This window comes from Pimephales promelas, chromosome 24 (assembly GCF_988280905.1).
Source record: "Pimephales promelas chromosome 24, fPimPro1.hap1.1, whole genome shotgun sequence".
Taxonomy (NCBI): Eukaryota; Metazoa; Chordata; class Actinopteri; order Cypriniformes; family Leuciscidae; genus Pimephales; species Pimephales promelas.
In genome coordinates this window covers 2,139,495-2,151,947 of record NC_142792.1, presented here as the reverse complement: position 1 = coordinate 2,151,947, position 12,453 = coordinate 2,139,495, and the positions used below count along the sequence as shown (strand labels likewise).

Sequence of the window (12,453 nt, the reverse complement as noted above, 5' to 3'; positions counted from 1 at the left end):
GACCATGTTGCTATGCAGTTGCATCAGTGTTCTAGGTGGTTGCCAAGATGTTGCTATGCAGTTGTTGGTTGTTGCCGTGGTTTCTATGTGGTTGTGAGAATGTTTTAGGTGGTTTGAATTCCTCTGTGGTTGCTAGTGTGTTGTGGGTAATTGTCAGGGTGTTGTTATATGGTTGCTATGGTGAGCTGGATGATTGATAACATGCTACTATGTGGTTGCAAAAATGTTCTGAGTGATTTGACCATGTTGCTATGCAGTTGCAACAGTGTTCTAGGTGGTTGCCAAGATGTTGCTATGCAATTGTTGGTCGTTGCCGTGGTTTCTATGTGGTTGTGAGAATGTTTTAGGTGGTTTGAATTCCTCTGTGGTTGCTAGTGTGTTGTGGGTAATTGTCAGGGTGTTGTTATATGGTTGCTATGGTGAGCTGGATGATTGATAACATGCTACTATGTGATTGCGAAAATGTTCTTGGTGATTTGACCATGTTGCTATGCAGTTGCATCAGTGTTCTAGGTGGTTGCCAAAATGTTGCTATGCAGTTATTGGTTGTTGCCCGTGGTTTCTATGTGGTTGTGAGAATGTTTTAGGTGGTTTGAATTCCTCTGTGGTTGCTAGTGTGTTGTGGGTGGTTGTCAGGGTGTTGTTATATGGTTGCTATGGTGAGTGAATAATAACGCTACTATGTGATGGCGAAAATGTTCTTAGGGATTTTAACATGTTGCTATGCAGTTGCTACAGTGGTTACCAAGATGCTATGTAGTTGTGGGTGGTTGCCAGGGTTTCAATGTGGTTGCCATGGTGTTCCTTTGCAGTGTCTAGTGTGATTTGAATGGCTGCTGCATGTGTCTCTGCATGCAAAAATACGTTTTTATACATTTTAATACGCTCATTCAACAGAAAACATGAAGAGTATAACATGATACAGCATTTTCATTTCACACCACCGAACTTCACTAGTCTACACCAAAGCGAGCTTCCCTCTGAGAACTGTGAACAGAATGCACAATGACACTGCAGTGCCTTTTCCCAGATTAAGATATGAGGGAAAACCGAGACAGAACAGGACAGGACAATTAGCAAAGGGAATAATGAAACGGGTCTACAGTATAGCAGACAAGAGCTCTAGCCAGTTTTGAGTTACACACAGCCATATAACCTTTAGGCGAGTGAAGGATAGTCAAAAATAGATACAGGCATGTAGAGAATGATGCATACTAAACAGTCAGATGTATGTCCTCCATATACAGTAAAGCAGCTACTAACTCCCCATCTGATGATGTAACACACACTTAAAGGGACAGATCATCCAAAAAAAAAAAAAAATCATTGCCACTGTGAAGCTTTAAAAATGACAAAAAGCACCATCAAAGCTTCATATAATCAGTCTATTGACTCTGTTCATCACACAAAGCTATAATTTAACTATGAGAGAGGCAGTCAAATCCGGAACGGCATGAGGAGAAAATAACGACAGACCAACTTTTCCTTCAAACCCTTGTGCACTTTGGACTGATTGCAGTCTCTTTAATGTTGCATGAAAAGTGTTCACTCAAATGCTTTCACCTGGAAGATGCAGTGCCGTCCGGCTGCTCCAGAGCTGTGTTTGAGCTCGACCTTCAGTGGTCTGGGAATCAGCAAGTCGACTGCTATAGAAGAGCCACAAGGCAGAGACAGCTCTGGATAAATCAACCAATAGCACTGAAACACACACACCTTAGGCAACGAGCGACATTGGGAAAGCATTTTAGGATGCAACTCTTACTATTTTTGCAATATGCACAGTACATTATATAGTGTAAATATTATGCATGCATGGAAATTCCCTATTACATGCACACATGCAATATCCCAGTGTGACAAATAACTTATAGTGAGTGTTAATACTACACACTTAGAAGAAAAGGTTCTATATAGAACCTTAAAAGGTTCTATCAGCGCTACGTATTTGGAACTCCTTACTCTTTTTGGTAAAAGGTTCTATACACTCTTTAAAAAGTGTTCCTCTGGGTTCTATATAGAACCCTGGGGTTCCATACTTGGCCAATAGAATCTTTTACCAAAAAAAAAAGGTTCTACATTATATAGAACCATTTTGGAGTTCCAAATATGAAGTGGGGGATGGAACCATTTCTGGTTCTAAATAGAACCATTTCTTCTAAGAGTGTATTTCAGTCATTCCACTTCAAAATTTCATGTTTAATACACTGTTACTGGCATTATTTCTGAAATTTACTAGCAATATCTGAGTGAAAACTGTTTCAACATAATCTGTGTTAAAGTGTGCAAAATATTTATGAAAACTTTCTATAGGAGTAATTATTTGATCAGGTTGCCAAAAGCTAAAATACAATATATATATATATATATATATATATATATATATATATAATGATTTTAATGAAATAGCACATAGAACAAATAATAAAGAAATAAAACCATGAGAAGGACCAAACTATAAGCAACCACACATGTACAACAACTCACAAAGTAACAAGTGAAACACAAGGGCTATAGATACACAGAGGCAAACAAGATACACCTGGGGAGACGGAATCAACATGAAAAACTACATAGGACTACAAAATATGGCACAAGACAGGAAATGACAAAAGTACACACAAGACAAGAATCATGACAGCACCGATTTCTAATACAGTCAATATTGTGTCATGTGATTGTATGCATACTGTATTAATGCTTCAAATACTAAAAATAGTTAGCAGTGTGACATTTCATTCAGGCTCAGAGCGAACAGGTTTTATAGTTCAGAGTTATTAGTCACGATCCTGTAAAGCCCATTTTGAACAGGAGGTTTACAGCCCCCTATGGGCACATGCAGGTACTGCAGGGGGTCTGTGGCTGATTAATAAATAAATAGCCTATATATTTATGAGAATCTGGGTTTATCAGTGTGAGGATCACAAGTGCTGCTGCAAATGAAGTAATTGAACGTTGTTGTTGTTAAGACGTGTCGTATTGTTGACATGTAAATTGGCCGTGAGGCTGCGAGCGCAGGATGGCTTGTGTGTTAATTGAATGTGTAATCCATTTGCTGCTTCAGACTGCAGAAATAAAGCTATCTGGCACAACTCCTGCCTCTCAGAGACAGATTACAGCAGAGACTAGCGGAGAAAAGGTCGACTGTCAGAGGAGTAGCAGACGCCCGAGAGAAAAGCTGAAAACAAAACTGTTCACATAGAATAATCCGTTTAGTAAAGCGTGCTAAATATGCTCAGAATGGCATACACAATGCCCATGTTAAAGTTTAATATAAATCTAAAAGGTAACACTTAATTATTAAGGTGACACTTATAACAGTTAATTATGCATGATTACAAACCATAAACCCTAACCTTAACTCTATAATAAGTAAGTATTTGAGTCCGTAAATGTAACTACGCCACCTTAAAATGAAAAATGCTGGGTTGTTTTAACTCAATTTTGGGTCAAATATGGACAAACTCAAACATTGGGTTAAAAATGTAATTTAAAAAATGTAACACAATGGCTGGGTTTGTCCATATTTGACCCAAAATTGGGTTAAAACAACCCAGCATTTTTAGAGCGTAGCCAGCTATAAAAAGTAAATAACATAGAATTGGTGCTAAAATGCCAATATATACAAGCCATATTCCTTATTCATGTCAATCGCAGTTTGATTTTGTTCTGATTGAGGTGTGAATATGAGTGTTATGAGCTTTAATTACAGTTAAATATGTAATGCTTTTCTATTTTTTCATTACAGTGCTGCTCATCTCTACACACATAAAACACGCTGCTTTTGATGTCTTAGGCTGCCATCTAGTGTCTCCAGGGGTAAAAGACTTTCAAGTGCTTCCAGAAATGTGAATCGCAGCACAGATAAACACACACACACACACACACACACACACACACACAGATTTAGCCAGAGACACGTCAGTCACGGACAAACCGTCATCTAATATAGATGAAAATCTCCCTCGAGTCATCCATGAAGGACGTCTGTAGCCTGACTTTTAGATCTGAGTGTGGATAAATAGTGAAAGGATGAATAATATCTACGCTGACTTTCACCCTACTGTACTCTGCTCCCACAGCCAGGGTGGGACTGACATTGATATATGGAAAACAGTTACTTCCCAGTCCACCCAAAATATTTATTGAAACTAAACTGCAAACATAGCTCGTTCATGGCATCACAACTGGCCTTCCATGTTTAAACATCAATACTCAACCCTGATCATTTCACATACAAAGAGATAAGCGTGACACGGACGACTTGTAATGTCCTGATGGCCTATGTTGGTCATAAAAATTAAATATTATTATTAGACATAGTGATATATACAATTATTTATGTGTTTTAATCACAGCTGTCTCAATGTAAAGTTAATAGATGTTTATCATGTTCAGAGAAATGTATTTTTAATACATATACATTTGTGCTAAATCATCTTTTAGGAGTACACTAGCAATATAGATGGCCTGAAAAGTCAATTTTCATTTTACAGTATGGGATTGGCTGTCGTGTCTTTGGTGGGCGTGTTTTTAAATAAAACGCACGTGATCGAACGTCTGCATAGAGTGGCGAAGTTACGACGTCACTCTGTAGGCCAAAACGCGGAAGTGAGTTAGCATTTTAGCACTACGGTTCCCTCGCGCTAAAGCCTATGGGATTTTTGAATGGGTTTTTGCTAAATCGCCTGAAATAAGGTGTATAAAGCCTCTAAATATTTTCACGTTTTGATCTATGACATAGAACACACAGTTATAACCTGCTTGTGTTTTTTAACTTTATTGTGTCTGATTGTGTTTTTTAAAATCTTTATATAGGCTTCAAAATGTATAAATGTTGGATTCACTTGTAAAGATTATCTTGCTAGACAAAACGTGTAAGGGTCACAAACCTTTGTTAAACACAGATCTTATTTTTTTTTTTGCGATTTTCCAAAAGTCTATAGGGAGTTGTCCTACAAAGTGACGTCATCACTTCTACAGTTGCAACAACAAAGTCAACCTACAACTGACCACTGGATGGCGCTGTTGTCTATGTCAAATATGCTATTAGATCTCACACATCTGTGCAACTGCAATGGCCAAATTACACTGCTTAAGAAATAATTGTCATCATTTATATAAATAAAAACTCTTATCAAGCAATTATAATGCGCCACACCAGCCCTGTTGCATTGTTAGCCAATCAATAAAAGGCATGCATTTGAAAATATCCCAAGCAGTTTTTGATGGTTTGGATAGAGGTGGAGCAGCATTTATGACTGAGGAGTTTAGTTACACTCCTCCTATGAATGCTTCGACCATATCATCACACAGACTGGGAACGCAACTACTAGACAACTTGTTGGAGAAGCTCAAGTCGATCTGGGACGCTGAGGACGACAGCACAATGCAATTAGTTGATGTGGAGCTAGAGAAACACACGGAGAGCAGGACATCCACACACAGCTCAAAGTTTCTGTCTCACTCTATCGAGGAAATACTGAAAAAACCGTCCAGTTTGACAGTCCGACCTGAAAGAACAGACCTAGACAAGACATCTGGATGCACACAGACCAACATAAAGCCGGACGCTCCTAAAATCAGCCAATGCACAGGTGTCTTTTTTATTGTCAACTGATATCAGGCTTAATAACTTGTTTAACACTTTATTTTACAGTGTCCTTGTTACATGCATAATTACATGCAACTAACCCTCAACCAAACATCATAACCCATGTTACCCAGTTCTTAATATATAATTAATGACACCTTAAAATAAAGTGTGACCAAGAAAAATAAGTACCGGTAACACTTTATTTTGCAGTGTCCTTGTTATATATACTTATCGTAATAACATTAACATGCAACTACCCCTCAACCAAATCCTAATCCTACTCTATATAAGTATGTACAGTTATCTAATTATTACACTGTAACAACGACACCTTAAAATAAAGTGCAATCAAAAAATATACCATTTCTTATCTGTTTAACCCAATAAGCAATTTTTCTCCTACGTTTCTGATGGTGCAGCCCGTGGGTCGGGTCACAGACGGGTGCGGACCACGTTCACAGTGACCCAGCTGGAGGAGCTGGAGAGAGTTTTCCAGGAAACACACTATCCTGACGCACACACCCGAGACCAGGTCGCCTGTCGAACGCAGCTCTCCGAGGGACGAGTGCAGGTACTATACGCCCTCCCAAACACACTAATCATCCATGCTTTCGTTAAGATATGACTATTGCAATATTAAGATTTTTGTAGGCATATACATTATAAAAATGAATATGCTTTATCTAAACAATAGGATTGTGGCAACAGATTACAAGCAATATTATTAATTAAATTGAACAAATTAGAATTGAGTAGTAATTAATCAAATTATTCCTTAAAAGTTAACCATTAGTGAAGTTCACACCAAAACAATTAACAAAAATATCTCACTGACAGACAGGCATCAAAGATTAATTAAGAGCTCTTTATTTTATAATGCCAACATTAAAGACACCTGATGTTAACCAGCAGAATCACTGAAGGACAAAACCGTCATTTTAAAATAAACCTAAATAAACACAGATCATCATAATGGTGACTTGACTTTTTAAGTTTTACTAACTTTTAAGGAATTAATTTGATTAATTATTACTCATATTTATGTTAAATTTAATTAAGAATTTGTTGCCACAATTTTTTTGATTAGATAAAGCATATTCATTTTTACAGTGTAAGGAAGAAATATATCATTTATTTGCTGTAACTCAACACACATTAATCTAGCTTTTTGGATTTGTCTAAGTAGTTCTGTGGCGCGAAAAACTAATTTATATTAAAGTATAAATATTGAGCTATGAATAATATATTATAATATAATATAAAAATCTACTATAACATAATTCAATTACCATGTCAGTATTTGCACCTTGCTATATATAATTTAAGTATGTATTTTGTATGAGTCTACATAAAATATTGTATAAATAACACTGCTTATATAATTTCAGCTATAATACAACATAATATACATAGTATGGATATTAAGTAGATATGAATAAGTATATGTCTGTCAACAATTTATTTTGATTTACATTAAAATCATTGGTTTAAATGTGATTCATGTTAAACTGACTTGAAACAGTTTTCTTTGACTCATTTTGAAATAACATGTTTCAATCAAGTAACCCAATCAAACAGGACTTTCACTTCCCATCATGCTTTACAATTACAACGCGGCTGAAGTGGGAGAGTAAATCTTGAAATAAAGTGTTATTTTATGCATTTTTGAGAAATTTGTATAAACCTGCTAATTAAATTGCTTTAAGCACATAGTATAACTCTGGATGAAACCAGTATAACTTCTGGACTAATGAAGTGTGTAAAGAAAAGTTATATTTAGTTTGTTGTTATTTAAATGCACAGAAGCATTAAATGGGGGATTCAGTTAAATGGACATCATTGATTCGAGTTAGTTTTACATGGCTGATTCTTTTGGGCTTTACTTGTTTTAATCAAGTGGAAACACTGTCCATGATTGAATCATGTTCAGCCAAAGAGCGATTTTTTTTAAGAGTGATATTTATTTATCCTATTTGTTTAGATCTGGTTCCAGAACCGACGGGCGAAGTGGAGGCGCAGTGAAGCTAAAGCCGCGCACAGACCGTTAGCAGTGTCGAAAGATGCAAAACACATTTACCGGCACCTCCTGCCTCCTGTCCTCTTTGTTCCGGTAAACTTTCCTTCACATCCATCCACGAGCGGAGGACCTTTGAGCCAAATTACTGATGTCCCGAAAGAGAAAAAGCACAGAAATAACTAACCTTTAACTTGAGTAACAAAGTTAAATTAATAACTTTAATTTAGCTAATATTTTTAATAAAATCACATCTTGGATCACCAGTAATGTATAAGGGTCTTGATGAGTGTCAAATAGTACATTTATTAGATGACGAAACGTTTGCGATATTAAATTTAATATTTAATTCAAAGCCATTTAAATTCCAGTTAATTGCAAAATCATTTGCTTGTGCAAATTTAGCTCTTTAAATCTAAATAACATCCCACACTGTTTATTAAAAGATGGATTTTAAAGTCGACATGAAATGATAATTCACCATATCTATTTTGGCTTCCACTTTATAAGTGGCTTTATACTATGTACTTACGTTGAAATTAATAATTTGATACAATGGACTTCGTTTTACAATAACGATGATTGTAAGATTGAAGATTGCAATAACGAAAAGTTTTTTCGATGTAGTACTTAAAGCCACTTAATATAAAGTGGGACCCTATTTTGTAAATGCATGTTATATATCCATGCATTTGTTTCTTTTCTTTTTTTTAACAAATGTTGTAATAAAAACCAGACCTTCTGGTGAAAACGTCAGACTGTTCATCATTCAGGGCGCTTAAACTCCGCCTCTCCACTTGTGAGTGCCACACCCACATCTTAACATCCAATCAGCAACCAATGCACCAAGTCCCCGCCCTACTTTTTTTCCCCTTTCAATAATCCTGTTATACACAAAGATACATATGGAAAAGATCAGTCGCTATTCAGTTTCATTGCGACTTTACTTTATGCTAAAAATGAATTTGCAAGTAGCTAAAATTTCTGTTTCTAATTGGCTTTTTTCAATTCCAGTGCCGGAGCTTTCACCAGAAGTTCTGGCTGTCGGAGTCAATCTGTCCTCCCATTGGCCCTCCTGAATATCATCGTTCATACTTTTGACCTTACATAGGTCTGCCACCATTCACAAGACATTTCCAGCTTCAGTGTTATGAAGATCAAGCCCTTTTTGGATCTATTCTTTCCTTTTGAATTTGGATTAAAAGCACATTTAATATCTTATCCACACTGGTGTATATATAAGCATGACTGTATGTGTTTTTGTATATAAAATGTATTTTTAAAAAGAAATCATACGTGAAGTGATGAACGCGTGACAAGTTGTAATTCAATTTCCTTATCTCATCACAATAAAACCCTGATAAAACCACTAAGTTAATAATAGGCCTATCATTTGTGACAGAGAGCACTCACCGACTGAACGGAGAAATTTCCAGAAGATGAAAGATGAGATCTCATTTCCAGAGGTCTGAAGACGATCAGATTTCATTCCTGAGAAAATGGCAAATGGAAATGATCAGGCTCATACAAGTGAATCAAATATGACGTCTATAATTCAAGTTCACATCCAGTGGCATTATACTCAGCAAATAAAAATATATATTATTATAAATGTAACCTGTGTATAATATTATATATATACTGTGGAAAAATAGAATATATATATATATATATATATATATTCTATTTTTCCACAGTTCCCATTAAGTTATTGGAAATTATATTGGGGTTATTTCTGAATGATCTGAATGTCCTGTTTTTAAAATGTTATTCTTTCTTGGATATTTGAAAGTTATATAAACATTCCACTTTAGAATGTTACAAACATTATGGGAACGTTACATTCAAATGTTCTCGGAATGTTGTAACATTTAAAAACATTAGAACATCCAACTGAAAAACGTTCCATGAACAACGTATAAATAACGCTTTAACGCCACTGGAAGAATGTTTGTGTATAACATTAAGATTTTAAACAACTTAAATATGTATTTAATTAATAGTTCATGACAAGTGTTCTATTAAACAGCATCATGATGTTATCTTCGCCCTCCGAGAGATAAACTGTAAACTTGAATGGATATGGTGCCATAAATGAATATTGTTGTCGAAATGTCTAATTATCGCTGAATTGGTTTATTGTCTCTTAAACCATAAAGTTGGGCCTTATCTTAATTTGACTGAGTTCGCAGGCAGGTCAGGATGGGTTGAGAGGGCGAACACAAGGGTGACTGCAGGGTGAACGCTGAAGGGAAACACACCACAGATAACAGCAAACAAGCTGAACAAAAATCAAACTCGAGCCTCGAGTAATCTCAGGGCGACTGATTCCTCATGAGTTTGAAGAATAGAATTCACAAAATATTGATGTTTAGATGTTAGAAATTAACATACAAAACCACTCCTATAGTGTACACAAATCCCGATAGTGTCTGACATACAGCTCCTGTGTGGTACTTTCATATTAAGAATGCTGTTTTCCATTAAAATCACTTTGTTTCTTGAAAAGACAAGAAATTTGCATTCTGGATATGAATACATTTGTGTAGTGCATATATAAACAAATGTGTCCAGTGGAATAATGAACTCAAGCTCAACCATGCCTCATAAAATTGTAAAATACATGTATCTTCTTATTGGACTTTGAGATGGATGTAATTTGTGTGCTATGATTTACGACATGTTGATTCATGTTGCGTATGATCTATCTGAGCTGGAATATTTTCTGTATTAATAACTTAGACGTGTTATGGAAGCTTGTTTTACTCACAATTCAGACTTTTTTCAGTCACAATTGTGAGGGAAAAATCCAAAACAAAGCTCCAAAAACATGTCTTTTCATAGGCTACATTATGTGACATTTGTGGGAGTCTTATTGTAAAGATGACGTTTCAATAATTTAATAAAAAAAATTTAAAACATCCCTACTAAACACTGAAGAGAAATCAGTTTCTGATATAAGGAGGCGAGCACATACTTAATAAGCCTTTTTAAACTGACTCTGACTGTCAATCACTTTGTGTGTTAAATCTTGTACAATTTGATTGGTCCCCCCCCCCCCCCCCCAAAAAACAAAAAACAAAAAAAAAAAACAAAACCAAATGATTCAAAAGAATGAATCGGAAATCATTAGAGTAAAATATTGGCAAAATCAGGGAAAATATGGGTGCGTCTCAATCTGCTCGTGTAGTTACAATGTATAATCTAGCGTAGTTATAGTAGTCACAGTGTATACAAATCTGGGCACTGGAAAGGAATCAGTAAAAATACTGTGAAAATTATGTACAACCAATTTACGCTCAAAGACTGGAGAATACCCATAATGCACTGTGAGAATTAAGCACCAAATGAATTCCTGCGTCTCACCAGAAGATGGCGTCTGAATCATCCGTTCATCCATTTGCCAAACCGCAGGTCTAATGTGGCTTTAAATATCATACAGGTATAAATACCTTTTAAATCGATTATCAAATTGTTCAACTAAAAATGTATTGTTTCCATGACAGCTCAAGATAGATATCTTTTCATCATCGATTCTCCCTGGTTTTTGCGGTGCATTGTGGGATTTTTCAGAGAGAAATACCCTGCGTCCCAATTCGCTTACTTATACTACGCCCTAAAAGTATGTACTCTTTTTGTGAAGAAAAAGTACATAATTATGAGTGTGTAGCAAAAGAGTAGGCACGCTTTGGGACATCTTTAACGGACGGCTCTGTCGCGTGCTGCGTGCATCCTGTCACCGTAAACTGCCCTGTCAATCATCTCGTCACAGTTAAAATCCTCCATTCAATCTAATTTGATTTCCTAGTTCCTACCGTATCGGAGCACGTTAATCTGCCGGTCATGGGTCTTTCATGTGTATACGTTCCTCGTGTTTTGCAATTTGAATATAATGATGCGTTTAAAAAGTAATGGCTAAAAGTATAGGCTATAAAAGTTCACAATGCTGCTGCAGATTCAATATAATGTGGAGAACATAAATATGAATAAATGTGAATAAATTCATTTTCGTCAGGTCAGATAGTGTTAATTAATCACTCAAACCTCTTTATCTAAACCTCTCAACATAACCGCGGGGACTCGCGCGTCCTCCGTGTCTGTAGTTTTTTTTTAACACTTTTTACTCGTGTTTGTAGTTCTAACCGAATCCTCGTCCAACGCGCAATGGTTTGTGGGCAAGATCAGCCGTTAGAGTGTGCATCGATCTACACTTCGGATTCTGACCGGAAAAAGTAGACCATCCGGGTATCTTTGAAACTCTCATTTCAACATACTACGATTTGGGACGTACTAATTCTATTTTCGAATCCTATTTAGGACAGATAGTATACGAATTAGGATGCAGCAACCCATACAATTGGCTTTATGCACAGCTGCACTACTTCCTGAACTTAAGCCAGCTCCTTGTTTCCTGTCTGCCACTATTGGCCAAATTGATTAATTCAGGTGTGCCTGACCTCAGTAGTCATGGCAACAAGACACCTGAATTAATCAAGTTTGTCCAATAATGGCAGACAGGAAACAAGGAGCTGGCTTAAGTTCAGGAAGTAGTGCAGCTATGCTTAAAGCCCATACTCAAGTTAACTGGCTCAAAAATAGTCCAGGAACCACGGATTCGTGTCCTTTCGTTCACGACTTTCTCTGGAGGCATTGCACCATCACACACTCGTTTATTTTTACTGCTGTAGCCTTACCTTGACATCCTTATTCTACCAAATGTTCAACTTTTCACCTTCGTGTTTATCTGTGTTTACAGCCTCTGAGCAATGACGTGAAATCAAGACTATCTCGGTCTTATCAGCGCACTTCTGACTACGGCAGAAACCCCGCTATTTAATTGGTCAAT

General features: G+C 36.4%; 1 protein-coding gene across 2 annotated transcripts; it reads left to right on the top strand.

The window, feature by feature from the left end:
• Nucleotides 1-5,169: 5,169 nt before the first annotated feature.
• On the top strand, nucleotides 5,170-9,151 carry LOC120470923 (paired box protein Pax-3). Of its 2 annotated transcripts, XM_039660627.2 has the most exons (4): nucleotides 5,185-5,594; nucleotides 6,013-6,164; nucleotides 7,575-7,703; nucleotides 8,622-9,151. In XM_039660627.2, exons 1-4 carry the CDS (start codon nucleotides 5,195-5,197, stop codon nucleotides 8,706-8,708), a joined length of 768 nt encoding a protein of 255 aa, XP_039516561.2. In that variant the 5' UTR covers nucleotides 5,185-5,194; the 3' UTR covers nucleotides 8,709-9,151. The 2 variants fall into 2 exon arrangements, with proteins under 2 accessions (XP_088982883.1, XP_039516561.2); XM_089126757.1 differs by lacking the exon at nucleotides 8,622-9,151 and having other exon boundaries at nucleotides 5,170-5,594; nucleotides 7,575-8,314.
• The last annotated feature ends 3,302 nt before the right edge of the window (nucleotides 9,152-12,453 follow it).